General features: G+C 60.1%; 7 protein-coding genes across 7 annotated transcripts; all 7 read right to left on the bottom strand.

Annotated features, from left to right (window-relative positions):
* Positions 1 to 581: 581 nt before the first annotated feature.
* Positions 582 to 3,410, bottom strand: LBRM_18_0920 (periodic tryptophan protein 2-like protein; the record flags this gene model as incomplete). The annotated part of the gene is made up of 1 exon (XM_001563966.1): positions 582 to 3,410. The coding sequence occupies one exon, from the start codon at positions 3,408 to 3,410 to the stop codon at positions 582 to 584; it is 2,829 nt and encodes a 942-aa protein (XP_001564016.1).
* An 819-nt stretch (positions 3,411 to 4,229) lies between these two features.
* Positions 4,230 to 12,176, bottom strand: LBRM_18_0910 (conserved hypothetical protein; the record flags this gene model as incomplete). The annotated part of the gene is made up of 1 exon (XM_001563965.1): positions 4,230 to 12,176. One exon carries the CDS (start codon positions 12,174 to 12,176, stop codon positions 4,230 to 4,232), a length of 7,947 nt encoding a protein of 2,648 aa, XP_001564015.1.
* A 1,174-nt stretch (positions 12,177 to 13,350) lies between these two features.
* On the bottom strand, positions 13,351 to 14,583 carry LBRM_18_0900 (putative ethanolamine phosphotransferase; the record flags this gene model as incomplete). Its single annotated transcript, XM_001563964.1, has 1 exon — positions 13,351 to 14,583. The coding sequence occupies one exon, from the start codon at positions 14,581 to 14,583 to the stop codon at positions 13,351 to 13,353; it is 1,233 nt and encodes a 410-aa protein (XP_001564014.1).
* Positions 14,584 to 15,957: 1,374 nt separating this feature from the next.
* LBRM_18_0890 (conserved hypothetical protein) lies at positions 15,958 to 17,088 on the bottom strand (the record flags this gene model as incomplete). Its single annotated transcript, XM_001563963.1, has 1 exon — positions 15,958 to 17,088. One exon carries the CDS (start codon positions 17,086 to 17,088, stop codon positions 15,958 to 15,960), a length of 1,131 nt encoding a protein of 376 aa, XP_001564013.1.
* Positions 17,089 to 17,611: 523 nt separating this feature from the next.
* On the bottom strand, positions 17,612 to 18,580 carry LBRM_18_0880 (putative DNA-directed RNA polymerase II; the record flags this gene model as incomplete). Its single annotated transcript, XM_001563962.2, has 1 exon — positions 17,612 to 18,580. The coding sequence occupies one exon, from the start codon at positions 18,578 to 18,580 to the stop codon at positions 17,612 to 17,614; it is 969 nt and encodes a 322-aa protein (XP_001564012.1).
* Positions 18,581 to 19,215: 635 nt separating this feature from the next.
* LBRM_18_0870 (putative DNA-directed RNA polymerases II) lies at positions 19,216 to 19,935 on the bottom strand (the record flags this gene model as incomplete). The annotated part of the gene is made up of 1 exon (XM_001563961.1): positions 19,216 to 19,935. The coding sequence occupies one exon, from the start codon at positions 19,933 to 19,935 to the stop codon at positions 19,216 to 19,218; it is 720 nt and encodes a 239-aa protein (XP_001564011.1).
* A 1,016-nt stretch (positions 19,936 to 20,951) lies between these two features.
* LBRM_18_0860 (conserved hypothetical protein) lies at positions 20,952 to 26,117 on the bottom strand (the record flags this gene model as incomplete). Its single annotated transcript, XM_001563960.1, has 1 exon — positions 20,952 to 26,117. One exon carries the CDS (start codon positions 26,115 to 26,117, stop codon positions 20,952 to 20,954), a length of 5,166 nt encoding a protein of 1,721 aa, XP_001564010.1.
* Positions 26,118 to 26,717: the final 600 nt, after the last annotated feature.

Below are 26,717 nucleotides of genomic sequence, written 5' to 3'. Positions count from 1 at the left end.
CCCCACACACAAGCGTCTCACGCACTTCATCAGCCTTCTCGCAACCTTTTTCCCGTCCCAAGGGCCTGACGGGGAACACCCGCCTTGTGTTCCCCGTCTTGCACGACTCCACTGCATCTTCCCTCCTCTTTGCTCGCCTTCCCACCGCCGACCACATTAGAGACGGCTGCAGCTTTCCACAACCCCTCTGCCAGCGCATCCCCTCCACGCCTGTCTGGCCTGGTAGGCGTCCCTTTCTCCTTCTTCCCTTTTGGGTTGTGAGTTCATATTCGCTTGGTTACGAGATGAGACTCGCGAAGCACGAGTCCCGCAGCTTATGCGATCGTTTGTTAGCGTGTTAAGCCCAGCACACCCACCCAGCAGCATACAACATGCGGAGGGAGAGCGCGAGGGTGGGGGTGGGGACGAGAAGGACCAGGTGGCTCTGCGGGAAGGGCATGGGACACCTCTGCATACGGTTTGCCCCTTCCCTCTCGCGTGCTGTGCAGAGAGCTGCCTCGTCATTTATGCATGTGTGCGTGTCCTTATATGCGCTTGTGTGGTAGGGCAGAGGCAGCTGTGTACTCCGCCCCTCAGACACGCTACTCCGTTGTGTCCTCTGCAATCGGCTCCAGCTTGGACGAGTTCATACGCGCCGCGTCGGCGAGATACTTGACGGAGAAGTAGTTCTCGCGTGAGAGCTCCGTCAGTAGGCGGTGCTGAAAGAGACTGCGCTGCAGTGTCTTGAGCGCTGGCAACACCCTCACATCTTGCTGCGCCGCTACCCCGCCAAACGCCTCGTTGGAGTGGAGCAGGAGAGACTGCGCCCATAGTAGGGCGTGTTCGAGACCACGGCAGTGCTCTACCTCCTCGCTCACCCACTGCATGAGTTGTGGAAAGAGGGACGAGGGGATGGCTGTGACAGCCACGGGGATCGAGTCGCGCGGCATTCGGCGCAGGCACTCTGCGCCAAGCGTTACATCTCCAAGGTTCAAGGCGCCGATGAGGGCCAACACCGGTTGACCATTCTCGAGTTGTTTGCGCACCTCCTCTGTGGTTACATGCAGCTGGAGTTGCAGCGGCTGAAAGCGCGGACGCGCCACACGCGTCGAGAAGAGCAGCAGGCCGTCTGTTGTTGCGGCAATGAACTCCGAGCCAGTCGCCGCGAATGATACATCCATTGCCCGTGCCGTCCGCTCCGTCTTGCGCTTCCCGGTCGCGAAGTGGCGGTGACGGCTACCCGGCATCTCCAGCAACTTGCGCCGCGACAGGTGCATGTCGTCCTCGTCCACGTCAATGTCGCCGAGAAAGCCCGCCTCGCTGACGCTGCGCCACTGATACTGCTCCTCAGCACCCTGCATGTCGAGGTTGTGCGTGATGGGCCACTTCTTGAGTACGTACCCCTGCGTCGCATGGTAGAGCACCAGCCACTTGGAGTCGCCGCCCGCAATGAGCTTCTCACCCTCCGGTGAGAAGCTGATGCGCGTGAAGTGCGTGTTGTAGTTGGCGCTGTTTGGCCCCACCTCCTTGCGCCAGCCACCGGCCGCGTCAAAGGCCGTGAGAAACGTCTTGATGAGCTGCGGGTCGTTGGGAACGGTCGCCTCGTACACAGAGATTTCCTGCTTCGCCGTCAGCACCGCCATCCGTCTGCCACTGCTGCTGTAAGTGACGCACAGCACCTCCGTGCCCATGTCCAACACCTCGCCGTCGCCCTTGAGTCGCTCGCCGCTGTCGTTCTGGTTGAATAGGTCCCAAAGGATGAGGTTGTGGTCCATGCTGCCAGAGGTGAGCGTTACACCGGAGGGGTGGAACGCCAAGCACGCGATGGGCGCCTCGTGGCCTTGCAAGACGTCAATAACGCGCCCCGTCTGTACTGCAAACAGGAAAATTTTGTTTGCCCGGCTGCTGCCGACTGCCAGAACTTCTCCAGACGGGTCGACGGCGATGCAGGACAGCTGCGTCTGCTCGGGTGGGCTGAAGACGCGAAACTGACGGTAGCGCATGAGGTCGTAGCCGCGCGCCGTACCGTCCAGACTGCTGGTGAAGAAAGCGTTCGTGCTCGCGCTTGTGCTGATGCCGGTGATGGGCCCTGTGTGCTCGGTGAAGGTCGCAAAGCACTGCCCAGATGCTACCTTCCAGACCTTCACCTTGCCCTCTTCACCGCCGGAGATGATGTTGGTACTATCCGCTGTGATGGCGGCGCAGGCGATGTCGTAGTAGTGTGCCTGTTCTTTGAGCACGTACGCCTCCGCTTTCCAATCCCACACCAGCAACTGCTTGAGGTGCGCACTGCCAAATGCCACCCAATCCCCGCTTGGTGCGAACGCCGCCGCCGTCAATGACTGCGCAGATATGGAGAGGAGATGCACTGGGGTCAATCCCCCACCCTTCGTCTCCGGCAACGTGTGAATCGCGAAGATACCGCTGCTGTACCCGATCGCAAGCAGCCCGCGCGGCTTATGGAATGCTGTGACGCTGACGCTACCCTTGTGCGATAACATGAACTTGTCCCTGATCTCGAAGGCATGGCGCAGAATCGGTGGCAGAAACGTGTCATCAGCAGCTGAAACACGCACGCCATCGAGGCGCAGCTGCTCTAGTCGCTTGCGCTCGAGGAAGCTCTTCGGAGACGGGGAGTCCTTCTCCTCGACGTCACCGCCCTCAGCGTCGTCGCTTTCTTCTTGCTCTCCCAAGCGGGCCTGCAGCTGCGCAGTTGCGATCGCCTGCAGGACCTCCCTACGTGTAATAGCGGTGCGGTGCCACGTCACCACCACGTTGTCCGCCGCCACACTCACGACCTCGCTATTGTCCTCTCTTGTAAACCACGCTCCAAGCACGGCGCTGCGGTGGCCGATTAGCGAGTTCTGCTGGAGCGCCATACCTTTCCGATGGAGCTTGCCTTGACGCGGCACGATCTTCATCCGTGCATCTTGGCCACACACAAGAATGTGCTCGCTATCCGCCGTCCAGTCGAGGTTCGTGATGGGCCGTGTAAGGATGGCGTGGAGCTGTTCGATGCGGTGGCAGCCGTGGAAACTCACAACACGCTTGGCCGGTGCCGTGTACACCTGCAGCGTGGACTCCAGCGCCACTGAGACGTACTTACTACACGGGCTGAACTTGACGCACGAGATGGTGCAGTTGGGAGGGAAAGAGAGGGTGTCGAGCACGACACGGGCGGAGACGGAGTAAAAGAAGCCGAGGCCGCGCTGCCCGACAGCAATAACAAGGTCACCATCAGGGGAGAGGTCAAAGCAGCTGATGGAGCTGTTGCTACACGTGAGCGAGAGGTGGCCCGCCTGCTGGAGCTGAATCGATGACAAGTAGTTGTTCACGGGGGAGTAGAGCTGCGTGCCATCAGGCGAGAAGACGACGTTGCCGCCCGTGTACAGCATGCCGTGCACGGCAGCGAGTTGAAAGACGGTCTGCATGACGTGTGTGCGTGTGCTCGTCCTGCCGTGACTAAGAGATGGCAGTGCTCTCTTTCTCTCTGTGGCGCGCGCAGGAAGTACCTGCGCAAAGGTCAAAACGCGCAAGAGGGAAGGGGAAGAGGTAGGGAGAAGCCATGGAGGCATTTGTGGTAGTGGACTAGGTATCTCATCCAGCTATAGCCCTCGCTGCAGCCCAGGCTGCGTGCACGAGTCAACGTGCTCAACCAGCATATGTGCATTGCGCGCTGTGCCTGTGCCTGATGAGCGGCGAAAGGGAGCTATCCACCGACGGTCTGGCGCGTGAGTAGGCGCAGCACGTGCACTCCAGAACTCTCGTACCAGGTGCCCTTTCGCTACTTTTCTTCTCTGAGCTTCGGGAGAGAGGCAAAGCGGGGAGAGTCACCTTTACGTGGTCGTTCGCGTACGTAGACACGCACGGAGAGAGACGTCTGCTTAAGGCGTGCCTGTGTGTGCGTCCTTAGCGTTAAGTACAAACAAAGCTCAGACAACTATAAAACGGCATTAGGCAGTCTTCTACTCAGCCATATCCACCACCGCCGTCGCCGCCTCGTTTCCCTGCCCATTTCGCCTTCTTCTTCCTCGCGCGCGCTCTGAATGCACAGGTGTGTGCCGCGGCCTGCCGCTTGACCACCACCACACGGCTATCGAGGCTATCCAGTCAGAGAAACGGGGAGAGTGAGACACTCCCCCCCCCCCCCCCACACACACACACACTGACACACACATGTACCCATACAGTACACACATCAATCCCCTAGCGCCGCACCTCCCCCTCTCAGACGGGTGATCGCACCCGTCCTACAGCGTCACATCGGCCTCTACCTCGTCATCGAGATCGGCATCAAAGGCGCCAATCGAGTTCCACTGCGTGCTGCACTCGCCCGGTGTTCCCTCCAACGCGCTCGCCACCGCCGGGTACGCTGTCGTCACGCACTCGCGGAAGTACTGTGCACTGCTCATCAGCTGTTCGTCCGCCTGGTTCACACGACGCAGCACAGGCACAAAGGCCTCAACCTTGAAGGTGGCCGCCGGTACACAGCCGGTGCTCGCCACTGCCGCCGCCGCACGGAGCATCCACAAGGACGTGAGCTTGTCAGCGGTGCCGAAGCCTGCGGCCGAGCGCAGGTGCTCGGCAGACGCGGAGAGAAAGGCCTGATCCGTGCGCTGTGGCGCGCACTTGACGAGGGAGTAGACGAGGGCGTAGCCAGCCAGCACCTGCGTCCCCTTGGTAATTGTGCAGGACAGCGCACGCTCCTTGATGTCGCCGACAACCTCCTCAGGTATGCTCTCGGACATGCATAGGGTACCCACGGCCACACCGGCGGCCGCCGCGAGCGCAGGAGACTCCGGTGCCTCCCACATGGGACGTACCACGTCCAACAGTTTCAGAATATGCGGAAACTTCTTCGTGAACTTGGAGTAGCGCAGCACCACGCTGATGAAGCGGCACATCACAGTGCGCAGCAGCGTTGAGTCAACCGCTGTCTTCTTTGTCACCACTGTACCGAGGATGAGGTCGGCGTACTTCTCCGAGCGCATCAGGAGCTGAATCGTAACGTGCAGCGCCAGCACACGCGCCTCTCCCGAGTCGCACAGGGCGGCGTTGAACATGGCGAGCGCCATCGTGCCCTCCACCATCTTCTCCTTGCCACTGATCGGATAGTTCATGAGTTGCAGGCACAGGCGCACCAGCGCAAGCACCACAAATCCTTCGTTGCGCGTGAACAGCACCTTGGAGCAGCGACCAGCGACTGTGTTGGCTGCTGCTGCGCTGATCGCGCGCGGGGCGAAGGACATGAGGTCCTGGATGCACTCCACTGCCTCGACCTTCTGCTGCGGGGTGCCGTAATCGAGGCCACGGTTGTAGAAGCTCATGAGGACGTCGAAGAGACGTGGCTCGCCCTCGCTTAGCACAGTGAACTCTGGGGTGCTGCTGCTGATGAACGCACGCGCCGTGACCGCCAGCGTGATCTGAAACGGGTTGAGGAACTGCAGCAGGTAACGGGCTGCCGCGCGCTTGCTTGTCATGATGTCCACACGCTCCTCGTCCTCGAGTGTGTCCAGCACACGTTCCTCGAGGGAGTTGAGCAGCTCTGGTATCGCCCGAACGGCAAGGCGGCGCGTGTCCACGATTTCGTCGCCGAGGGCGTCGACGAGGGCACGGAAGACGGAGGTGATGCCGTCGACATTGTCGAGGTCTGCGCCAAGGCCGTACGCCGTGGCTGCCATCAGCGCGCCATGGCGTCTCGCCGGGACGTTCATTGCCTTCGTAAAGGCTTCGACCGGTATCGCCTCGAACTCACGTGGGGCGAGCTTCACATACTTGGTCATGAGCTCCTGTGCATCGTCCAGTGCCTCCACGCAAAACTGGAGCAGCAGGCGCACCATGTCGTCGTGGTAGCGGCGGATATCTTCTTCAGCCTCCTCGACGTCGAGGATCGCGTCGAGCAGCTCGACATTCTGGTTTGTGTGCTTATCGAGGGAGTTCAGGTGCTTGAAGACCAGCGCCAGTGCCAACCCCGGCTTCACCTTCACCACTTCCACCACGCCCCGAACGCTCGTCGTGAGCTGCGCCTCCACAGCGCTCTCGATGAGGCGCGGTCCCAGCACCTTCGACACACGCGCAAACACCTCTCGTGCTGCCTCCTGCACAGCGCCGTGTTCCTGCATGCCCGGCAGCACGCACCCCACGATATGACCACTCATGCTGACTAGCTTCCGCGGGTCGGAAAACTGGATGACGGTGCCCAGGCACACGAGTGAGCCAAGCTTCACACGGTGGTTGTCCGTCTTGTACATGCTGCAGAGCGTGTCCACAAAGCGCTCAATAGTCTCGTTTATGCGTGTCGTGAACTCGATTGTTTTCTCCGCCACTTCCACGCAGTCCAGGTTCTCAGACGACGCGAAGCGCACAAGCAGCAGTACCAGACTGTTGAAGATCTTGTTGACGGCGGCACGGATGCTGGCCACGCACGCCTGCCACGCCATGTTCGCATCGGTGCGCACGTTCACGCTGTGCTCGTGGCGGCCACAGAAGAGGGCCGAGAGCATGCGCGCGAGGTTGTCTGTGCCGAGCATCTCCTCGAGGGAGGCCAGGATCGACACACCGCGTTTCTCCACGTCGCGCGCCGCTTCCATAGTGAGAATGACACCGTCCTCGCCGCCTTCGCCGGCCGCTGCAGCGACGCCACTCGCGTTGCCACCTGTCGTGGCGTCGATCGTGCTCGCCAGCTCGGCGCGCGTCTCTTCATCTGCGTCGGCCATGGCCGTCTGTATGCGCATCTTCTTTCTAACGTACGCCACGAGATGCAGCATGAGCTTTGCGGAGAGCTGCAGCGAGCTCTGCCGCAGTGTTGTCACCTCGCTGCTCACACCATCCAGCAGCGGGCCCAGAACGAGCGCCAAGTTGCGCGTGCCGTAGAGGGAGACGATGCTGTCGCCCGCTGCCAGCGCAACGTCGCGCACGCGGTCCGAAAAGTGCGAGAGGCCCTCGAGCACCCACGGCAGTGAAACAGGCAAGAAGTCTTGGAAGGTCTCCGCCCGAAGCGTGGAGGGGGCGTATACCATAATGTAGAGGAAGCCCTCTCGCACGGGCGGCCGCTCGTCCGTCATGCCGGTCTGGATCTTCGGGAAGTACAGCTTCAGCAGCTCCGCCCCACACGCGGTCACCACCTCCACAAACACCTGCGCCGCACCGGCCTTTTCAATGGTGCCAGACTGAACGCGCTGCAGTACGCCAAAGGCCCACTCGCAGATGTCGTCAATGAGGTTGCCGCCGATGGCGGCGGCGAGCGCGGCAGCCGCCTTGGCCGCTGTCGTGCGCGCCTCCGTTGACGGTTCCTGCGAGGCTTCCTCTAGAAGCCGCACGAGTTCCTCCGTGTAGGGCAGCAGCGCGCGCGGGTCGCTCACGAGGTTGACCATGGCCGCCACAATCTGCGCCGCCTTGGGGCGCGTGCGCGCCACCTGCCCGCCAAGACCGCGCGAGAGCACCGGAATGATGAGGGCCAGCGAGGCGGGGTCGACAACGTTGACGAAACGCGTGTAGAGCAGCGCGTCAAGCGCCGACTCAGTTTCCGTGCTGGGTGAGCGCATCGCGTTCAGGATGAGCTCCACGTGCGCCTGAATCTCCGGGTTCGAGACGACACCCGCGACGCGCCGCAGCGCGTTCGAGGCCGCCACGGCGACGGCGTTGTTCACGTCAAACAGGCAACCTCGAATGTGCTTCATGATCTCCGGAAGCGCGGCGGCGAGCTGCTTGGGGGAGCAGAACGCGACGTAGCCAATGAAGTTCAGCGGCGGCACGCGTTTCTTTGCGGAGTCCGAGGCGAGCCCTTCCACCAGTCGTGGGATCAGCTGGCGGAGGCCTACGCCGGACAGCTTCGCCATCAACTCCTTGGCTGCGTCATCGGCGCACTCGGAGATGTTCGGGTCGGCGTCCGCGACGGCTTCCAGCAGCTCTGTCGCCATCGACAGCGCGTACGGCTCGAAGAGGGGGGACATCTCGCTGCACAGCACCTCCAACAGCACCATCACGCCCAAGCGCTCCACAGGCTTTTCTCGGGCTGACTTGCGCAGAATGTCCATGACGTTGTAGCGGCGCAGCGACGTCAGACCTGAGCCTTTGATGACACCAACGAGGCCCCACGCATGCGCCTTCTTCTTGATGTAGGAGCCGGAGTGAATCGCCTGCTTGAGGCACTTTCCCACAAACTCGTCGAGCTTCGGCGAGTTACGAATGCGCTCGTGGCGGCTAATGTCCGCCATCGATTCGCACACACAGCGGTGCACCATGGCGGATTGCGAGTTGTTCAGGGTGCGGCTCTGCTGATCAATGATGGCTTCTAGCAGCGCTGTCTCCTGCAGGCGGCAGCTCATGACGGCGAGCCACACCGTGGCGGTGGCCAGGTACTGTTCCTTGTGCGCCTGCGTCACATCCTTTGGCGGCTTTGCCAGACGCACCTGCAGCTGCGGTGAGATGCTCTTCAGCAGCGCCAGGTCAGCCGCCTCGAGCACGGTGCGGCCGGCCTTAAGGGTCTGCCGGAGTAACGCCTCGCCCGTCTGCGGGCTCTCGAGTACCTGGCAGAGGTAGTCCATCACCACGGCAGGCACACGACCCAGGTAGGTAGAGGAGAGGCCCTCTAGCGAAATCACGGACGGCGACCCGCCAAGATCCTTCAGCTCCTCCACCCACTTCAGCTGTGTCCCCTCGTCGGTTGTCGGGAGACGCGCGAAGAGGTGGTGCATTGTTTCCGTCGCCCGAAGCGCGCTTGCCTCACTGTGGTGGCCGTACGTGCGCAGGAAGTACACGAGGTCATCCCAGTCGGAAGGCTGCAGTACGAAGTCGTACTTCTCCACGGCATTTTCCGTTATCTTCCGCAGCTGGCTTGCGACGGTGCGAACCGGATCGTTTGCGAGGGTCGCGGCCAGCACGAGCGCGCGCCGACACGTCTCGAAGTGGGCAAAGCGACTGAAGGCTGCCGCTGTCACATTTCGGACGGAGTCGACTGAATTGAACAGCCCCGCCTCCACTGCCGCAAGTCGCTCGCCAGGAACCATCGGCATGAGCGTGTAAAAGCCCTGTTGCACACTCTTGTACAGGGACGGGAAGTTCTGCAGGATACTCATTAGTAACTCCATCGCCGCTGTTGGGTCAGGCAGGTTCACCTGGCCGAGGTTTTGCATGAGCATCCCAAGCATCTGGTGCTGTGTGGCCACTGGGATCGTCGTCGAGACGGCGTTGGCGCCGCGGCCAGCCTTGAATGCGACGCGCGCGAAGGCCGTCAGAACGACGAACAGCGGTGCCGGCAGCATCTGAGTGAGGGACTGGCGCAGCGCATGCACCATCGCCGACACCTGGCTGACATCCTCCACTGCGAGCGTTTTGAGCGGTGTGAGGCGGGCAATGGTGCGCACCATGTTCTCCGCCATACACCCGAAGGGTGTGTGGGCGAGCAAGCCTGTCAGTGCGTCTGTCGCTAGCACCGTCAGCACGTGCTCTGCCTTGCCCTGCAGCTGCAGTTCTGTCACGGTCGCCTGTAGCGGGGCGTACAGGATAGGAAGTGCCGCCAAGTCGAAACGACCGTGCGTGCCGAGCAGGCGAAGGGCAAAGTAGATGGACTTGTGCTGGTGGACTGCGGGCATGATGGCACGGCTGCGCTTCTCTACGGCGGCACGCAGCGCCTCACGCCCCTTTGCCAGCGCTACCGCGTCCCTCTTCTTCATGTCGATGAAGTCGTCCCCGGATATCCCCTTGGGCGGGCGGTCTGGGTAGACCTTCAGTAGCTGCTGCTCGCGTAGCGTGCTATTCTCGTAGGCGTCCATAAAATTGATGTCCTCGGCGGCGATCGCCACATCCTCGGCGGAGAGAGCCATGAACCACGCCTTCGACGCCTGCACCGCCTCTGCGATGGCGTCGAGGGCGTCGCGCGAGGCTGCGGCGTTTGTCTGCGTGAGCAGCAGCACCACCGCACGGCATGCGGCAATGGACAGGTGCTCCGCATCCTTATTTATTGCCTCGATGAGATGCCACACAATGCCCTTTACCTGCTGGGAGAGCAAACGCTCCTGGCCCTCACCGCAGGCGAGCGTTTGGCGCAGCGGGCGCTCGAGCACGGCAAGGCTGGCGCGGCGGTACCGGCGCAGCAGGCAGCTGGAGGCCTTGTAGAAGTGCGGGTCGGCGCCTTGCACGTTATCGTGACCAGCACACAGGAGAAGCTCGCTGAGAGCCGAGGAAAGGGAGAGTCGAGATGTGTGCCGCAGCAGCGCTGTGCCTATCGCGACGAGCGCCGGCGCGGCCGTCGTGCCAACAATCGTGGGGGGAGAGGTCGCCGACTCGAGCCCAAAGACATGCTGCGTTAGACAGCCCCACAGCGACATCACGCGTGACGCATCGGAGGCGATGGATTGGACGTACGCCAGCAGCGGGCGGCGCACCAGTCCATGGTGGCTCGTCAGCAGCTGCACTAACGGGACACCGTAGCCGCTGTTCGCCAGTTCCACTGCCACCTGCGCGACGCGAGCCTGCTCGTACACGTTACCGTCCAGCTGGCGCAGCACCTCGGCAGTGCTCAGCAGCGGGCGCACCTTCACAACCGTGGCCACATCGCCACGCACCAGGGCGAAGGGGAGGGCGAGGTACGCGTCGGGACGCAGCACCACCACCTCTTCGCAGTCCCTCATCAGCTCCGTGAGCAGACCATCCACCACCGCGGCCGGTGTACGCTGCGCGTCGAGGTGGACAAGCATGGCGCGGCGAATTGTCACCTCCTTGCGGCTGTTCTTCAGCGCGTTCATCAGCCCGTCCTCCACCGACGCCTCCAGCTGCAGCACCGAGGTGAGTCGGAAGGCCTGAGTGGCCGACTCCACCGCCGGCATAGCCACCTCCCTGCTCAGCGTCGACAAAATGTCAGCCGTTGGCTCCAGCTGCGCGCGCACTTCGCTAGGCAGCGCCTCCAGCATGTCGCACAGTAGTCGCATTGCCACCTCTTTCTCACGTGGAGTGCGACAGCGGGTGCCAACGGCATACACAATCGTCTGCTGCAGCACAGCCAGTATCTCTGGTGTCACGGCGTAGAGCTGCTGGATCAGCTGGGCGTAGATGGGGCTGATGCACTCCACAACGGGCATCAGTGCGTCAGCGTTCACCGTGAAGGGGATTATCCACTGGGTGAGAGCGTCCTTCCCCTTCGCTCTCATGTACGCGGCGACGTCCGCCGTTGGTGCGGCGGCGAGCAGTGCAACGTAGTCCAAGAAGGCGTCGCGTGAGGTGCTCGTCAGACCCATCATGTACAGCACGAACTGCAATGTTGTATCAGGGTTTTCTAGCACCAGCGTGCCAGCCACGGGATGCCGCGCACCGAGGACTTGATAAGCGACGAGGGGCTGTGTCTTGACCGCGGAGCTGAGCTGATCCTTAGTGAGCGAGAGCTGCATTGCCTCACCTTGGAAGACGGGCGTGAGGGCGATCACCTCTGCAGGTGCAAGGGACTTGACTGCTTTGCTCACTGCGTTCATGTTACGACTCGCGTTCTTCTGCATAAGCTGCCGCAGATGGCGAATGGGGGCGTATGTGAAGAAGACTTCATCTTTGGTGGGGTGCTGCTTCAGCGTGTGCTTTTTTCTCTTCGCGTGGAGGGCGGCGTAGCGCTGCACGAGAGCTGCGAGAGCCTTCAGGAAGAGCAGCAGACCCTCGTCGTCCGTGTACTCCTTCAGTCGTGGAGCGGCTGTGTCCTTGCGAGGTCTTTGCTGCGCTGAGGCTGCGAGCAGTGGCGGGGGTGCGTGCAGCAGCACCGGGGCCGCCAGACGCAATACCTCCTCCACGCACAGCAGCGTCGCGCGCGAGCTGCCGAAGTACTGGAGGCATGTGTGGGACGCCACCTGTACGGCGGTACACCACTCCTCAAACGACAGCGGCGTCGTCGCAGCGACCTGCGGCAGTACCTCTTTGCGCAGGCGGCGTTGCTGATTCGGCTGTACGCAGGGAAGCCGCGACGCGCCCAATACACATTGCACTACCTGGAGCGGGTGGAAGCCTTTGCCAGGGCAGTGTGACAGTGCTACGATCTCTTCGGAAGGCTCATCGACCTTCAGGCCTCCCTCAAGCTGTTCTCGCTGCAGGTGCCAAAACTCACGTAGCTGTGTTGCCTCCTTTTCAGAGAGAGGGTTGTTGTACTGGAGCAGCACCTCCACCGCCAGCGGCACAGTCGCCGCCTGCTGCAGCGCATGTACGACCTGCGCGAGCTCCATCACGCTAGTTAGGCAAACACGCACGCACACTCAATGGAAAGAGAGCGTGTACGTCTTCTCTTGTTCTCTGTCTGTCTGTCTGTCTCTTGAGTTCACGCTGGAAATGGTCGATGGTGCCGGCTCGGGGGGTGTGGTATGAAGGGAATGGAGTAAAGAGACACGCCGACGGAGAGAGAGAGAGAGAGAGGCTACGCTATGTGCTCGTCACGACGATATCCGCAGGTTTGCGGGCGCGATGGTGATGTGGGGCCCGCAGGTACACAAACATGCACGATTTCCTCTTCTTGGTACTCAAACGATGAAACAGGGGGAGGGAGAAACAAAAAGGTTCGCTTGGCTGTCTTACGAAGGGACGAGGGGGAAGGAAGAGGAGAGGGGGGGGGATGGGGAGGGACAGGAGCAAAAGTACAGGACACACACACAGACATGAATGCATTGCGCAGTTCAGGCGAACACCTTCCTCTTCTCCCCTTTTTTTGCTCCTTTATTTGTCGCCTAGAGGACTAACAACAGGAGAGACGAAGTTGCGCGTCCGTGTGCTCACACATAAGTGAGCGCGCGCACGCGGTTCTGGGGTGCCATAGTTGACACTCTCAGGAGTCTTCGGCAACACAGTGCGTTAGCTTCTTTCTCTTTCAGGGAGAAAAGGGACATTGTTTAACTTGAAGCTTTACGGAGCGTGCCGACCGAGCGCAGAGGTGGCCTGGTGGGCACGCTCCGTAAAGCCGGGCGACTACAGGCGTCAATGCGAGTGCACCATCATAGCGATGCTCATCACAACGAAGTTTCTGTTGAGGGAGAAAAGGAGAACGAGAGAAGAAGCTTGTCTCGATGTCTTCCACGCGCGCTCCCTTTCTATGCATCGTAGTGCCCCCTTTACACACCAAATCAGTTAAGGAAAGTGGAGAAGAGAGGAGTGGGAGAGGGGAGGAGCAACATAACATACCAACTTCACCCTCTTCCTTCAGCCTTTGACAGACCAAACTTCCTCTTCCTCACACACACACACACACGTACGCCGTTAGCTACAACCACATACACCGAACTGAAGACACTGAACCCGGTCTTGACAGTGCTACGAGTAACCAGCGACTTGTTCCTGCTGGACGTTAGCAGTACCACTGCGTCTGCCGTCAGCATAGGTGTTCTCGGGTACTTCAAGCTTTCGCGTGCTTTACTCTGCATTATTGTTCTGCGTGTGCTTCTTGATGAAATCCACATTAAGCAGCATCTGCCCGACGTGGAGGACCACGGCGAGAATGGCGCCAGCAACTGGACAGGAAATGAAGATAAGCCACACTAGCATGATACCCGCCAGCGGCAGCGGATCAGTGACGGGCAGGCGAGCGCAGCGTGCTATGATGGGAATGTGAATGATCGTGCTCGAGGTGCAGGCAACTGTGATGCTCCATACAGCGGGGTACGTGAAGGGACCCAGGGTGTACCCAGGCACCGACGTGAGAGGCGCGGCAGCGGCAACGTACTCGTTGTGCACGCCCATCAGCATGAGAAACACAAGGCTGTTCAGTACGCTGAAGATCACATGGATGCGGCATAAGATGCGCCAGCGCCAGCTCACCATGCGGAAGATTGTCTGCGCCTGCGCTATACTGTAGAAGATGTAGACAAGCTCAACCATGCGCAGCGGACGCAGGTAAGTGGCCCAACTGCTGTTCGAGCCAAATATGCCCTCTATGATCCACTCTGGTACTCTGGTGGTGGACACCCCCGGACAGACGAGCGGCCACCACATGCTTAAACCGAAGAAGAGCATCGCTTCATCGACGGTGGCGATGCGATTGCCCCAGATAAAGATGTTTGCCTCAAAGTGCAGCGTGTGAGAGAGCACAGTGACGAAGGCCAAGAGGCAAACAGAGATGGCCATGTTGCAGAGCGACGCAAGCAGCAAGAAGACGCAGCACGTCGACAGGAGCGACGTCACGCAGTCAAGCCCATGATCGAGGTACTCGCCAATAGCACTCGTCTTCTTGTCGCGCCGGGCGAGGCGGCCGTCGGTGTTGTCAGCGACGCAGTAGATCAGGTTCAGCGACCCACAGAGGACGAGCATAAGAGAAGGCGACATGAATGGCAGGATAGGCGTCATCTCCGTCAGCGCCAGCGGCGGCACTTTTGGTATCGCAGGGTCCTTGACGAGGGAGGAGGGCAGCAGCTCCATCCTGCCGGGCTGAAACTGTAGCCCCGCTGGCATAGAGCCGAGAAGCAGCACGGAAGAGAAGACAGTAGAAAAGATGCCGACCAAGGTGACCTTGTTGGGCATCCACGACTGTGGGTAAAACTGCACGACGTAGTCGTAAAAGGGGAATAAGAGGTACTCGGCCAAGATGCTGGGCTCGGCTGACACAGTCGGCGTCTCGGGCGGCGCTGCAGGTGAGATCCAGCTCGGCATGGCTCACTTCTTATCCTTGTGCGTCTTGATTTCGATGGCCTCTGCGCCAAAACACTGCACGCCTGCGCAAAGTCACTAAGACAGGCGGAGAGAAGAGAGGGGGGGGGGTAAGGAAGGTATAGTGTTGCTTTATGGCGACAGTGGCAACCACACATGCACCCACATGTGCTCCAGTAGGGGGAGCGGGGGGAGGGTGAAGGGGAGAGAGAGATGGGGAGGGGCTCACTACCAAAGAAGCAACAAGCGAGCAAATTAAAAACAAAAGAGACGACGGCAGCTGGATGGTGGGGTCAGAGGGAGGCGACGTCGTGTGCCAACAGAAAGGGAGAGAGGAGGAGGGAGAAGAGAGAAGGGGGGAGAGGGAGGGAAGCGCGTATGAGGCGGTAGTATGTGTGTATGGGCTAGTGTGGATGTATATGAGGCTGTGTGTGCGTACGTTTGCCCGAAAGCACTTGCCGGTCGCCGTTCTCGTAATGGCCGCCGCCACCACCACCGTCCACCAGTAGCGGGGCGCAGTGCAGTACCCCTCACTTTAGGTGCTGATGGACATACACGTGTGCGTGCCAGAGAGAGAGAGAGACCGCACAAGTGCAGAACGCTTTCGACCTCCCCCACTACTCCTTCTATTCCCCGCAGCGGACTATGATCGAAGCACAAGGCGGAGGCACAGGGCGTGTGTATATATATATGTGAAGAGAGAGGGGGCGCCGAGGTGTGTGTCTATGGGTGCTGGTGACGACGATCATAATTGTAGGAGCTGACCAAAGGAGATGAGCGGGGCGCGGCAGGGGGGGGGGTAGGAGTGACGCGGGGGATGAAATGCTCGCGCCTTCTCTTACACCACGTCTTATTCCCTCTGCATCACCACAACACTACTGCGTCTCGCTTTCTTTGCTCAACACTCTGATTTGCTGATTGCCACGACGGGCAGCAGCGCTGCACCACGCAGAGACCCGCAGGGCATCAAGGACTTACCCGCAACCATCATCTCCTTCGGCATTCACACGCGGGGAGGTAGGAATGGGGTCGATTAAGGGTGGGCACATGATATCAGCATATGTCCCACCAGTGGTGTGTTCAAGTGAACTGATACGCTCTTCAGCGTTACGTGACAACCAGACACGCACACGAGCATGCGAGAGAACAACGAAACGACACTGTCAACAACAACGGCAATTACGAGGCGTGTGCCAGCGAGTCTTGACTGTGCCCGGTCCCGAGCATCATGGGAGGGGTGGCTGGTGGTGGCGAGGGCACCTCTCTCCACGGAGATGCCGAGGACTCTCTTCACAGGCAGTGGTGGCGTTCTCTTTCCGCATGCCCATCGATTCCTCTACACACGTGCATGCAAACATCAATCAGGCGCGCACCAGCTTAGTGAGCCATCATCAAGCCACGTCCACCGATACACTCTTTCACTGCTTGGATGTGGTCGATGATGCGGTTGTCTGCGGTGCGGCAGATGTAGATGATGAGTCGGTTATGGATGCCGTGCGTGTTCAGGAGACGCCTCATCATCTTGGGTGACCACTCGAACTCTGTCTTGCCATCGTAGCTGCAAGGCTCAACGACATTGATTGTGGGCTCATTTTGGAAGTACTTCAGCTCGACAGCGAAAGCACGGTCGTTGTTGAAGTCGCGAAAACCAGCGACGAGTCCGTGATCGAGCAACACCTTCGCACACCCGCGTGTCTCGATCGTCGAGGGCACGATCACAAAGCGCTTACGCTGCTCCGATGCCTCGCGCAGACGGTGACAGAAGTCGTACATGGGGGTAATGACGTTAAAGGTCCAATCCTTCGGCTCGCGCTTTTCTAGCTGCACACGGTCCTCATCGAGTTGACTGGGCTGATCGTAGGTGCCGTAGTACAGCGCGTGGTCGCCTTGGTGCTGGAAAAAGAGGCGCGTGATCGGGTCAGCAGGGAGGTCGCGGACCCGCTCGACTCCTGGCAGGTTCACCAGCCGCCGTTGCGGAAGCGGACGACCCGACAGCGCAGCGCTTCCTGCAGCGTTTTGGCGACGAGCCTCAGCCAGGGGGTCTCGCTCGTCGGCTAGCAGAGCGTTAAGCTGCTGCCGAATACGCTGTTCACTCATGCTGACATCGTTGGCGATCGCAAAGAGGGTACCCTGGCGTGCCTTGCGTCCGAGAAGCGCCTTGGCACGGATGGATCGACTGCTGGGGTGGATGGTGCTGGCAGCCGTCGACAAGTCGGCGCCGGCAGAGGCAGTCGAGGAGCAACTGCTACCCGGGGCGAAGGCAGAAGTGGCCCCGCCACCGTACACCCGTGCAAAGCGCGTCGCGCTGTGAAGGAGCATACCGCGCGCTGGTGCAACAACCAGTGGCGTGAAGAAGGGAGAGGCGGGGCAAAACACCACACACGCACCCACACAGGCGCTGCGGCTGACACAAGCGACAGCGACGCAGGTTTTGAGTAGGTGAGAGCGCGCGTGCTTGAAAACAGTAGGACGGACCGACTGAGACGCCACAGCTGCACGCCAGCCCATCCCCCGGTGTGCAACCCGAGACGGAGAGGGAAGGGGGTGAGGGAAGCGATAGGAGGGTGAGAGACGTAGAGGGGGTGACACGGTGAGAGCGATAGAATTCGAGAAAGGGGTGATGGAGGGCGGTAGTGGCGACATAAGTAGGGTAGCCGACATGGCGAGAGAGAGAGAGAGAGAGAAAGCGTGTGCCAACTGATGGGCACGCACAATGGCTATACCACACATTTTCCCATTGCGGTAATTCCGCTCTCTCGCAGCCTTCCCCCTCCCCCACATACATGCAGAATGTGCATCACCGCAGATGGAGGCTTACGTCTTGGCAAGCGTTCTTACAAGTCACCGGCGGGCAGCATCATCGCACATCCTTTGCACGTGCATAGGGCGAGAGCCACTTAAGATCAAAAATGCATATACACACACGATACAGCCGTGAGCCTTCATTCATTCATTCATTTTAACCGATTGGGGTGAGGGGTTAGTTGTGGGAAGACCCAAGCTGAGGGGAGGGAAGACAAGGCACACGGCCTCAAATCACGTGACGGTACATGCTGTACGGGCCGCTTTGCTTCCCTTCGCGTGTGATGTGGACGATGCTGCCGCGATGCAAACCAAGGTACTGAACAAGAGGGTCGCTCTCCAGCATGCGAGGCAGTTGGGAAACGTTTAACTTCCGTTCTGCCAGGAACATTGCCGCCTCGGTGGGCGAGAGGGCAACGTGATGCGGTACCGTTTCGTGGCGCACGACGTTGAACGCCAGCGCCTCCTCCTCGAAAACCTGGATGGAGAGCAGCTCTGCACCTGTGGCCTCATCCATGCGACCGCTGAGTTCCTGCACATCCATGCGCACACCGGGGTCCACCTTGTTCGTCACAACAATCATCGACGACACCTTCTTCTTGAGCGCCTTCTCGCGGAATGCCTGCACTTCCTTTATGCTGAGCTTCGGAGAGCTCGAGAAGAAGACCATGAGCGCGTTCTTGGCTGCCTTTTCCTTCGGATTTGCTTCCATTGAAGCCGCCGCAAGAGTGTGCGACACGCCGCCGTCGGTATCCTTTGGCTCCACCTTCACGGCCGGCGGTGCGCGGCGTGGGTCAACGGAGCAAGTCAGCCGCATGGCATTACGCATGCACACCCACTCTCCGTTCGCGGCCCGACGAATCACCTCGGCCTCGTCCACTGCTTCATCATACTCGCCCGCCTTGACGTCGTCGACATCTTCGTGCTTCAGTTCACGCCTGGGGCCGCTACTGCTGCCACTGCCACCACTTTTCTCCGCGCGTGTGCTGCGCGCTGCCTGGTCAGGCGTGATGACGAAGTGCCGCAGGAACCAGTCGTGGTCGAGCCCCTCCTCCTTGTCGTACAGTTTGGGGTTCTGCACTGCCTCGGCGATCGCCGACGGGTGTCGAATGATGTAGCCGCGGTCGTGGCAAAGCTGAATCATCGTATTGAGAGCTCGAAAGAGCCGCACCACCTTGAGCTCTTCGATAGACGACATGACGGGCCGGGAGAGGAGGAATAGCGACTGAAGCCAACACAGAGGTCGATGATGCTCTCGATCGTGTTGTAATTATCGATCGCTGCTTTGCACCAGTGCACAGGCGCATGCGTGTGCACGACGAGAAGCGGTGGAGGTTTGGAAAGAAGGTGGAGAGGAAAAGAGAGGCATCCGTCAACTTTGCACGCTGAGGCAGTGGATGATGTGGTGGTGGTGCTGCTGCTAGAGGCCTTCTGCGGCTGAAAGACTCGAGTCGCACTCGATGCAAACTGCCACCGGGCTTGTGCGTGTGCTTGGCGAGTTTGTCACCTGCCTTACTCGGCGTCGGCGCAGCACTTCTTGAGCACGGTAAGAGGAGAGGCAGATGCGTACACGCACAGAGCTCGCGGGCGCACACGGAGTCCCGCGATCGCCTTTAGGTGCGCCCCGGCACAGTCTTTACTTTTACTTGTTACGTAGGGAGGAGACAGAGGGAGGGACTATTACAGCCATACTTCACACAACGAGAGGCGCACTAGCTAAAGACACAACACCTGCACACAAAGAGGACAGTGCGGCACATCAACCACAAAGGTATTTCGACACTGGCACGCGTGCGCGCTTGTTGCAAGTGCTGAGCAGCACATGCGCGGACTTCAGACGACTTGCCGGTAGGTCACGTAGAGGCCTGCTGACATGCTCTTCCGCTCAATGCGGACTACTTGGCCACGCTTCAGTCCGTAATAGCGAGCTACAGGGTCGGTGGACAGGATGCGGGGCAGCTGATGCAGCTCCAGTGCGTGGGCGTGCAGCACGTCCTTAAGCTCCTCCTCTGATAGCGGCGTGTGCTTCGGCACTAGTTCGTGATGGGTGATGTTCACAGAGAGCTCATCCTCCTCAAACAACTCGAAGCGCAGGTCCTGCTCACTACGGTTGTACGTATCCATCGTTTTGCGGACGATTGGGTTCGGCTTCGAGGGGGTGACAAACACAACTCGCTGATAGCCTTCATGGAGCGCATCCTCAGCAATCTTCTTGACCACTTCCGACGAGAGGTGGTTTGGTGGACAGAAGTACACGACCGCCTTGAGCGTTCTACCCTCGCCCACTTCACGCTCGCATGCCAGGGTCATCTTGTCCCGCCGGATTACCTGCTTGCGACGGGGTGGAGCATCGGTAAAGCCACCGCCGGCCGCCGCGCCGCCGCTCTCCGTCACCTCCACCTCCTCGACGTACCGCTCAACAAACTCGCCAAGGGAGTTAGGGACCACATGCTGCGCCACCTTGTATTTGCGATCAGACATCATCTCCGCCGATGTCTGCAGGATGCGGAAGCATTTGTAGAACTCCAGCTTCTCTTGTCCGATGGCTGGCATGGTGAGCTAAAGCAACTTGTGTGGGAGGGAGGGAAGGGCTTATTTACTGCCGAGTATTACTGGAGTGCGCATGCGGGAGGTCAAAGGCCCGCCTGCGTTGCTCGCACACACACACACACAGTCTTTGCTTCTTTATTACCTTTTCGAGACGAGAAGGTGATACCGAAGTGTGGGGGTAGAGAGCTGAAGTGGGGGCAGGGGCAGAGGCTAACAGACAGCACCGTCAAGCTCCGCCGCAGCGCAAGAGAAGAAAATGCCAGTTGCTCTTCTGTGTGACTCCTGAGGAATGGAGTTAGCGTGTCCGTGCGCTACGCTCACAACAGTGGGAGTATGCTCGTATGCAGTTGTGCACGCAGGAGTCGTGGTGTGTGTGTGTGTGTGTGCATAGATGAGAGGACAACCCACAGCGGTGTTGGAGATTCGCCGAGAAGGTGATCGAAAGGGAGAGGGAGTAATAGGAAACGGTGGAGGTGTGCCGCAGGAAGAAACGACAAAACACACGTAGGACACACAGGCGCACAGGCGCACAACTAGACAGGCGTGTTGGTGATGGTCCCCTGTCATTCTCTTCCGCATCCTCTGCCTCCGCTTCACACGTGTGAGGGAGTAAATGCTGAAAGAGTAGGAGGAGCAGAAGCGCCTGGGGCAGGCGACTGCCGTGACGAAGGCTGAGAGACGACCGCCTACACGAGTGTGCGACACACGCATAGAGTTGCGTTTGTGCGGAAAAAGTTCGATTCAAGTCAGTGTATGCTCACACAAGAAGATCAAGCGCATCACTTCGGCATGTGGTGCCGAGCGAATGGAGGAATATAATATGACCAACACGGGTAGCGATACATGCGAGTGGATCCCGGATGTGGTGGTGGGAGGGGCGCACGGGTGGAGCGGAAAAGGAGGTGAGCGTGCATCGAGAAGAATCAATAGGAGCACCGCGCATAGAGTAACACCACCCGCTCTCTTCTCTGCTACTGCTTACTCCTTCCTGCTGACCCGTTGCACATGCTGACAATCGGCTACGCGGCGTACTTTCGCGTGCGGGTTAACGCGCCGTCATCGCGGCCTATCCCCCGCGCCAACCCGGGTCCCAACTCAGCACCGCCTACGCCGATTGACGACAAGCGGACACTGGCCGGTGCCTTCGCATGACGCAGCAGCACCGGGCTTGCGTGACCCGGATGTCCACGGGTGGTGTCGTGCGCAGCAGCATCGAGAGTGCTCACAGGTGTGCGGGCAGACACCGGAACTGCCCTTTTGGCTGGCGCTCTCACGAAGCCTTGCGTAGAGCACTGCAGCCCCCGGTGCTGCTGGGGACCTCTGGGTGTGCTTGGCAACCGTGCGGAGAGGGGTAGGGCCCGTGATAGTGGTGGGGGTGTCTGCTGCTGCGCTGCCAGTGGCAAAGGAAGACGCAAGTCAGGGTGTGGTAGCAGCGCCGGTTGAGTGCTCGCTTCAGCTGGGAGATCTGGCCGCGCCGCCGTGCCGTCACGGTGAAGAGGCGGGAGACGAAGATGATACGTTACAGGGGTGCCACGGCTGGTCATCGCCGCCACGAACACTGTGCGCCCCTCACTTCTCTTCCTGTGCTGCTGCTGTAGATGCGCCATGGTGCGCTGAAAATCATTCTGAGAGAGAAGCACCTGTCCATCCACCTCGCGCAACGTGTCGCCGGGCTGCACGTTGGCTCGCGCAGCCACAGAGCCGCGCCGCACTTGTACCACCGTGAGACTGTCCAGGCGCAGGCCCAGCTCCCGCTCCCACAACATCGTCGATCTGTCGACAGCTTTGTTGCGGTTCTCGTAGTCGACGTGTTCCTCGTCAATAGCGCGGGCACGAGCATCATCGTCGACAGCTGCCGCTGACCTTTTCTCCACTCTGTCCAAACGCAGGCGAGGGACTCTATGAGCTGCCAAAATGGCTTCGATTCCTCTCGGCTCGGCAGCTCGATCGATCTGCGGTTTGGGCAGTTGATACACGATGTACGCCGGTGGAGCTTTGGTCTCCACCGTCTTCGCCGTCGTCATGCTCGAGACAGGCTGTGGAGCCAGCGGCAACACCTCGCGTGTGCTCCTAAGGGCCAGAGTCGGTACGGCAGCCGATAATGGCGCCGTCTGCTCAGTGGAGGTGGTGCCGAGCTGAGCGGGCACCTTGGCCACTTTGATGGCACCAGGAGGCATCTTGGCACCCCCAGCTGCCTGTGTCTCCAGGCTTGGAGAGGTGGAGCGAGACATCTCTATGGGGAAGATGGAGGCAGACGGAGCCACTGCTACAGCTGACGGCGAAGCGGAAACCTTCGCACTCTGCACCGTAGCTGAAGTGAGGAAGGCGCGGCGCCTCTCGACGTCCTTCACGGAGAGCGATGGTGGCTGAAGCGGCGTGGCAACGGGGGTGTTGTTGTTCTGGATGGGGATAGTGGTGGTGGTGTTCTTCGCCTTTTCTAGACTGCCTGCCTGTGCCGGCGTCTGCGGCAGCGGTGGGCCTTGCGGTTGATGCTGTGGCACCAGCGGCTTTGGGGCAGAGAGCACGGGAGATGAGGAAACAGTCGTCAATATCGCGTGTGATGCCGCAGGAGGTGCGGTTGTTTTGGCGCTTGGATGCGCAGCGGATGCCGGGAGACATGCCGTGCCGAGGTGAGGAGTAGTGCTTGTCACAGCTGCAAGGACGTCATCTGTTGGGTCGCTGTGATGCCCAGCTTCGGAAGCCAAACTTGGCTCCGCTTGCCAACGTTTGCGAGCAGAGGAGGGCAAGAGGCGAGGCACGTATAGAGTGGCAGTGGCAGGAATGACGGCGTCGGCGTCCAGCTCCGCCAGAGCTGGATTCCACTGGCGTAGCACGCTGACTGACACCCCATGGATAAGGGCGAATTGGTTCAATGTTGCTGACTCTCGAGAGCTCTCTAGTGTGGCGCGACGCGCAGTCGCCTTCGAGGATGAAGAGTCGGCGACGGTGGCGGTAGCTGTTGCGGGGGCGCCGACGCAAGATGTGCCAGCTGAAGAGTGCACCCGTCGCCGCTGCTGGTGCCGACCTTTTTGGGAGTGGATAGGGGAGCCGACAGTTGGCTGGGGAACAGCAACGCGGGGTACTTCCTCGGCTGACTCGCTTGACATGGTGCTGTCCATCCGGCTGAACGAAGGTACTGGGGCACCTCGTTGCTTCTGTAAAGAATCCACCCTCGCGGACGCAGCCGGCGCTTTGTCTGCTGCATAGAGCACCTTTTTCACCGTCGACAGAGCTGTTGACGATGCTCTCGCGGCCTGCTCCAACGCTCGTGCCATAGGTGCGATTACAGTTGACAGGCCGCCTTCGCTACTCGACTTGGGCGCTGATACCGCCTCTTCTCCCTCTCCATCGTCGTCCGTGCTTGACGAGAAGTCCAGCTCTGATTTATTCGGCAGGACGAGCTGAGCGATGACACACTCAGCAGTGCCACCACCGTCGGAGCTGCTGGTGTGCTTCGCCGCAGGTACCACAGCAAGGTCATCGTCCAGGTGAAGCTTGGCACATGCGTTGGCGTAGAAGGCACGCACTGAGGGGTACGGACAGCTCTGTAGCGCTGCATTGATATCTGACACCGAGAGCGGCACCGCGCCAGGGTACAGCTCCGCATTGTCCCATACAAAGTTCACGACAAGGCTGCCAGGCGAGAGGCACACCACCTGGCACGCCGCGCGGGCCTCGGACGGCAGCACGCCAAGAGCCACACCCGTGTCTTGCACGAAGGCGGACTTTAGGTCGCTCTTTTCCAACCCAGGCAAGGCCAGCAGATGTGCCCAATGAACCCCAGGAATGCGCACTGTATGCGGATGGCGTGATGCCGAAACCGCTGTGGCTCCTTCTCGGAAAAGAGTGCTGCTCTCGACGTCCACAGAGTCAGACGACGCGACGGCGGTGGACGCTTCAGCCCCTGTCCTGCCTACGCTTCCATCGCTTTTTCCAACGGCGACTCTCAGGTTCGGCATGCTCAAGGCGTAGGACGTGGCTACCGAGTTGCCCACCATCGACTTCGTGCACTGTTCAACACTACCGTGAGTATCGCCCTTTTCCTTCTCGTTTCCTCCACCTCTTGCGCCGCCGTCACTGCTGCTCAGCGTCGCCATGGTGTCTTCGACGGGGTCGAGCTCCCTGGCCTGATGCTCCCTGAGGAATTCTTCATACAGCCCTGTCATGAGCGGGTACGAGCAGAGGTTGAGTCGCATGTTGATCTCCGACTCTTCCAGCGAGCGCAGGTGCTCCAGCTCGATGCGGATATACAGGTGGGTGCCTACCACGGTAAAGTGCACCTCGCGCACATCCTCACCGCGCATCGTCGGCGCCGCTTCACCGTAGTTGAACAAGTCCATCACATCCGCACGCAAGACATCCTCCATTTCAGCTCGACGGTCCGCCATAATAACATTCCAGAGTTCGCCTGGAAGACGTTGCATGTGGCACGTCGTCACACGCGTGTCGGGGCCCACGAAAGCGGGGCTTGGCGCATGCGGTAGACGCACCTCGCCGGACAAGGGGGCGCTACTAATAGGGAGTTGCTGCAGGTTCTGCCACCGCGGAGACCGGGGAGGCAGACCGACAAGCGGCGACAGCGCGCAGTCTATAGCGCCCCGGCTGCTGACGTTGCTGTTTCCATTGTCAGATCGGGGTGGCGCGCCGTCGCCAAGCCGCAAGACCTGAAGGTTGAGTGTGCCATCGGTAGTGACCATGCTGGGTGTTGAGGGAGTGACGGAGCTGGCGAGCACTGGGTCGCTGCATCTGTCAGAGAACGATACCCTTCGCTGCAGCGCCTCGGCAATCGCGGGCGTGGTGGAGGTCGTGTCTGTTCCCTCGGTCTCAGTCACCGTTGTCAATGTCGTTGCTGCTGAAAAGGTTGAGGAGTGCTGTACGCTCGTCAGCGACGGACGCGGATGCTCAAACGATGTGGACTGCAGAATGCCGCCACCGTCGCCGCTAAAGGAAAGCTCTGAGGAGAGGACGGTGTGACGCGAGTTGTCGTTGGTACAGCGGCCATTGCCATCGCTATCGGTGCTGCCGCGTCGCACCACCGGGTTCGACAGCAAACCACTGTGGCAACGAGAGGGGTTTTGATCGTCGGAGTCGGGGGGATTGGCGATAGCGAAGTGGACACACGAGGAGGACAACTTCGGTGCCGAAGTGACGAAAGGCGTCGGCGCAGAAAACGGCTCTGCCTGCGGCGACCGCGCCACAATCGATGTTGAGTGCGCGCCAGTGGACAGTGCGGGGGCTGTGCCGGGAAGGTGTACTGTTGGTGCGGCCTCGTTGTCACTGTCATGTTCGTCTTGATTGGGTGTCGTCCATAAGCCGCCAAGAAGGTTGGTTGGCTCGAGAGAGGAGCTGTGGCGCATGTAAGGCGCGGTGTGGGTCGAGCTGCGTGGCGTCGGCAGTGACGAGTTCATTCCACCACCATCACCACTTATACTGTCGCGACTGCCTTCGTGATCGGCGCCGCCACCGTTATAGCTGAGACGCTGTCCGTACGGGCGTGCCAGCGTGCGGCGCGTAGGTGACGACTGCGGAAAGAGCGGAGGACCATCAGCGTCGTCGTCGTCTCCGTCCCCGGCTACACTGCCTGTGGGTGGCTCGTCCAGGTAGGCAGCGCGCAGAAGTCGCTCCGTATCTTCAAGATTGTACAGCGTCACACGGATGAGTTGTTTCATGCGAAGTGGTCCATCAGTGTCGTCCAGCGACGTTGCGTAAGACGAGTTTGACGGCTGCTGGTGCTGCTGTTGGTGCTGCAGCTTCACGAGTCCACGTATCATGTGAGCATTCTCCATGACATCGCTGAGCTTTCGCAGTACAAGGTCCCGGGCGGCTTCATTGCGCGCTGCCGTCCCGGTGGGTCTGCCCATGCTGTCAGACGCGCTCAAGGACTTGCTGCGGTTCCCTCGCGAGGGCTGACGGGTCAGCAGAGCGGCCCTGCGCAACATGCGCCGCACAGACAAGCAGAGGTACAGCAAATGAGGCACGTTTGCCAGAATGTGCTGCCGAGTGATGGCGACCTCCATCGCGGCGGCAGCAGTGGGAGTAGGGGACGCGGATGCCAACGCCCCGTTGCCTTCATGCTCGCTGTCCTCGTTGTCCTGCATGGAGGATATGTACATGTCTACCGTGTCGTGCAGCACCCCCAGCACGTCGGCCACTTCATTGTACATATCGGCGTCGCGGTAGCCCATCTCTGCGGCACGCGTGCGCTTTTTCTCAGTAAGCCTTATATAAATATATATATATATATATATTTATTTGTGGTTGGCTTGTTCTCTCGAGTGTGCTGCTGCCCCACAGCCTTCCTTAGTGTAGTGGCGACGGAGAGAAAGAGAGAGAGCGGGTGGGTGGGCGGGAGAGGAGCTGAGCTCTCGCACGACTGTCTCCACGCGCACGTGCACACTGAGACAAGCACACGTTTCTAGTTTTTCTTTCCTTTCGCTTTTCATAGCCAAGAGGCGCAGATGGCCCCTGATCGCACACAGCCAAAGTGAGGCGATGAAGGCGTCAGAGGAGAGAGGGGGAGAAGGAGAACGTGAGCGCGGTAGACAAGCAGCAGGGCGGAGGGTGCACAATAGAAGATGTGGAAAAAGGCCAAGTAAGACCAAAACAAACAGCAACGGCAGCGACGATAGCGGGGCACACACACACACACACGCACACATACCCCACAGGCATTCCCAACCAGGGAGAGGTGAAGAGGGATCTTCGCAGTAGAGCGCGGCTGCTGGCGTGCTGCCTCGCTGTGGGCTAATCCAAGAAGTCCGGTCTTCCCTGTCGCCTCACTCATT

The sequence above is a fragment of the Leishmania braziliensis genome, chromosome 18 (genome assembly GCF_000002845.2).
Source record: "Leishmania braziliensis MHOM/BR/75/M2904 complete genome, chromosome 18".
NCBI lineage: Eukaryota > Euglenozoa > Kinetoplastea > Trypanosomatida > Trypanosomatidae > Leishmania > Leishmania braziliensis.
Note: the sequence above shows the minus strand (reverse complement) of the source record. Positions and strands in the feature narration are given on the sequence as shown.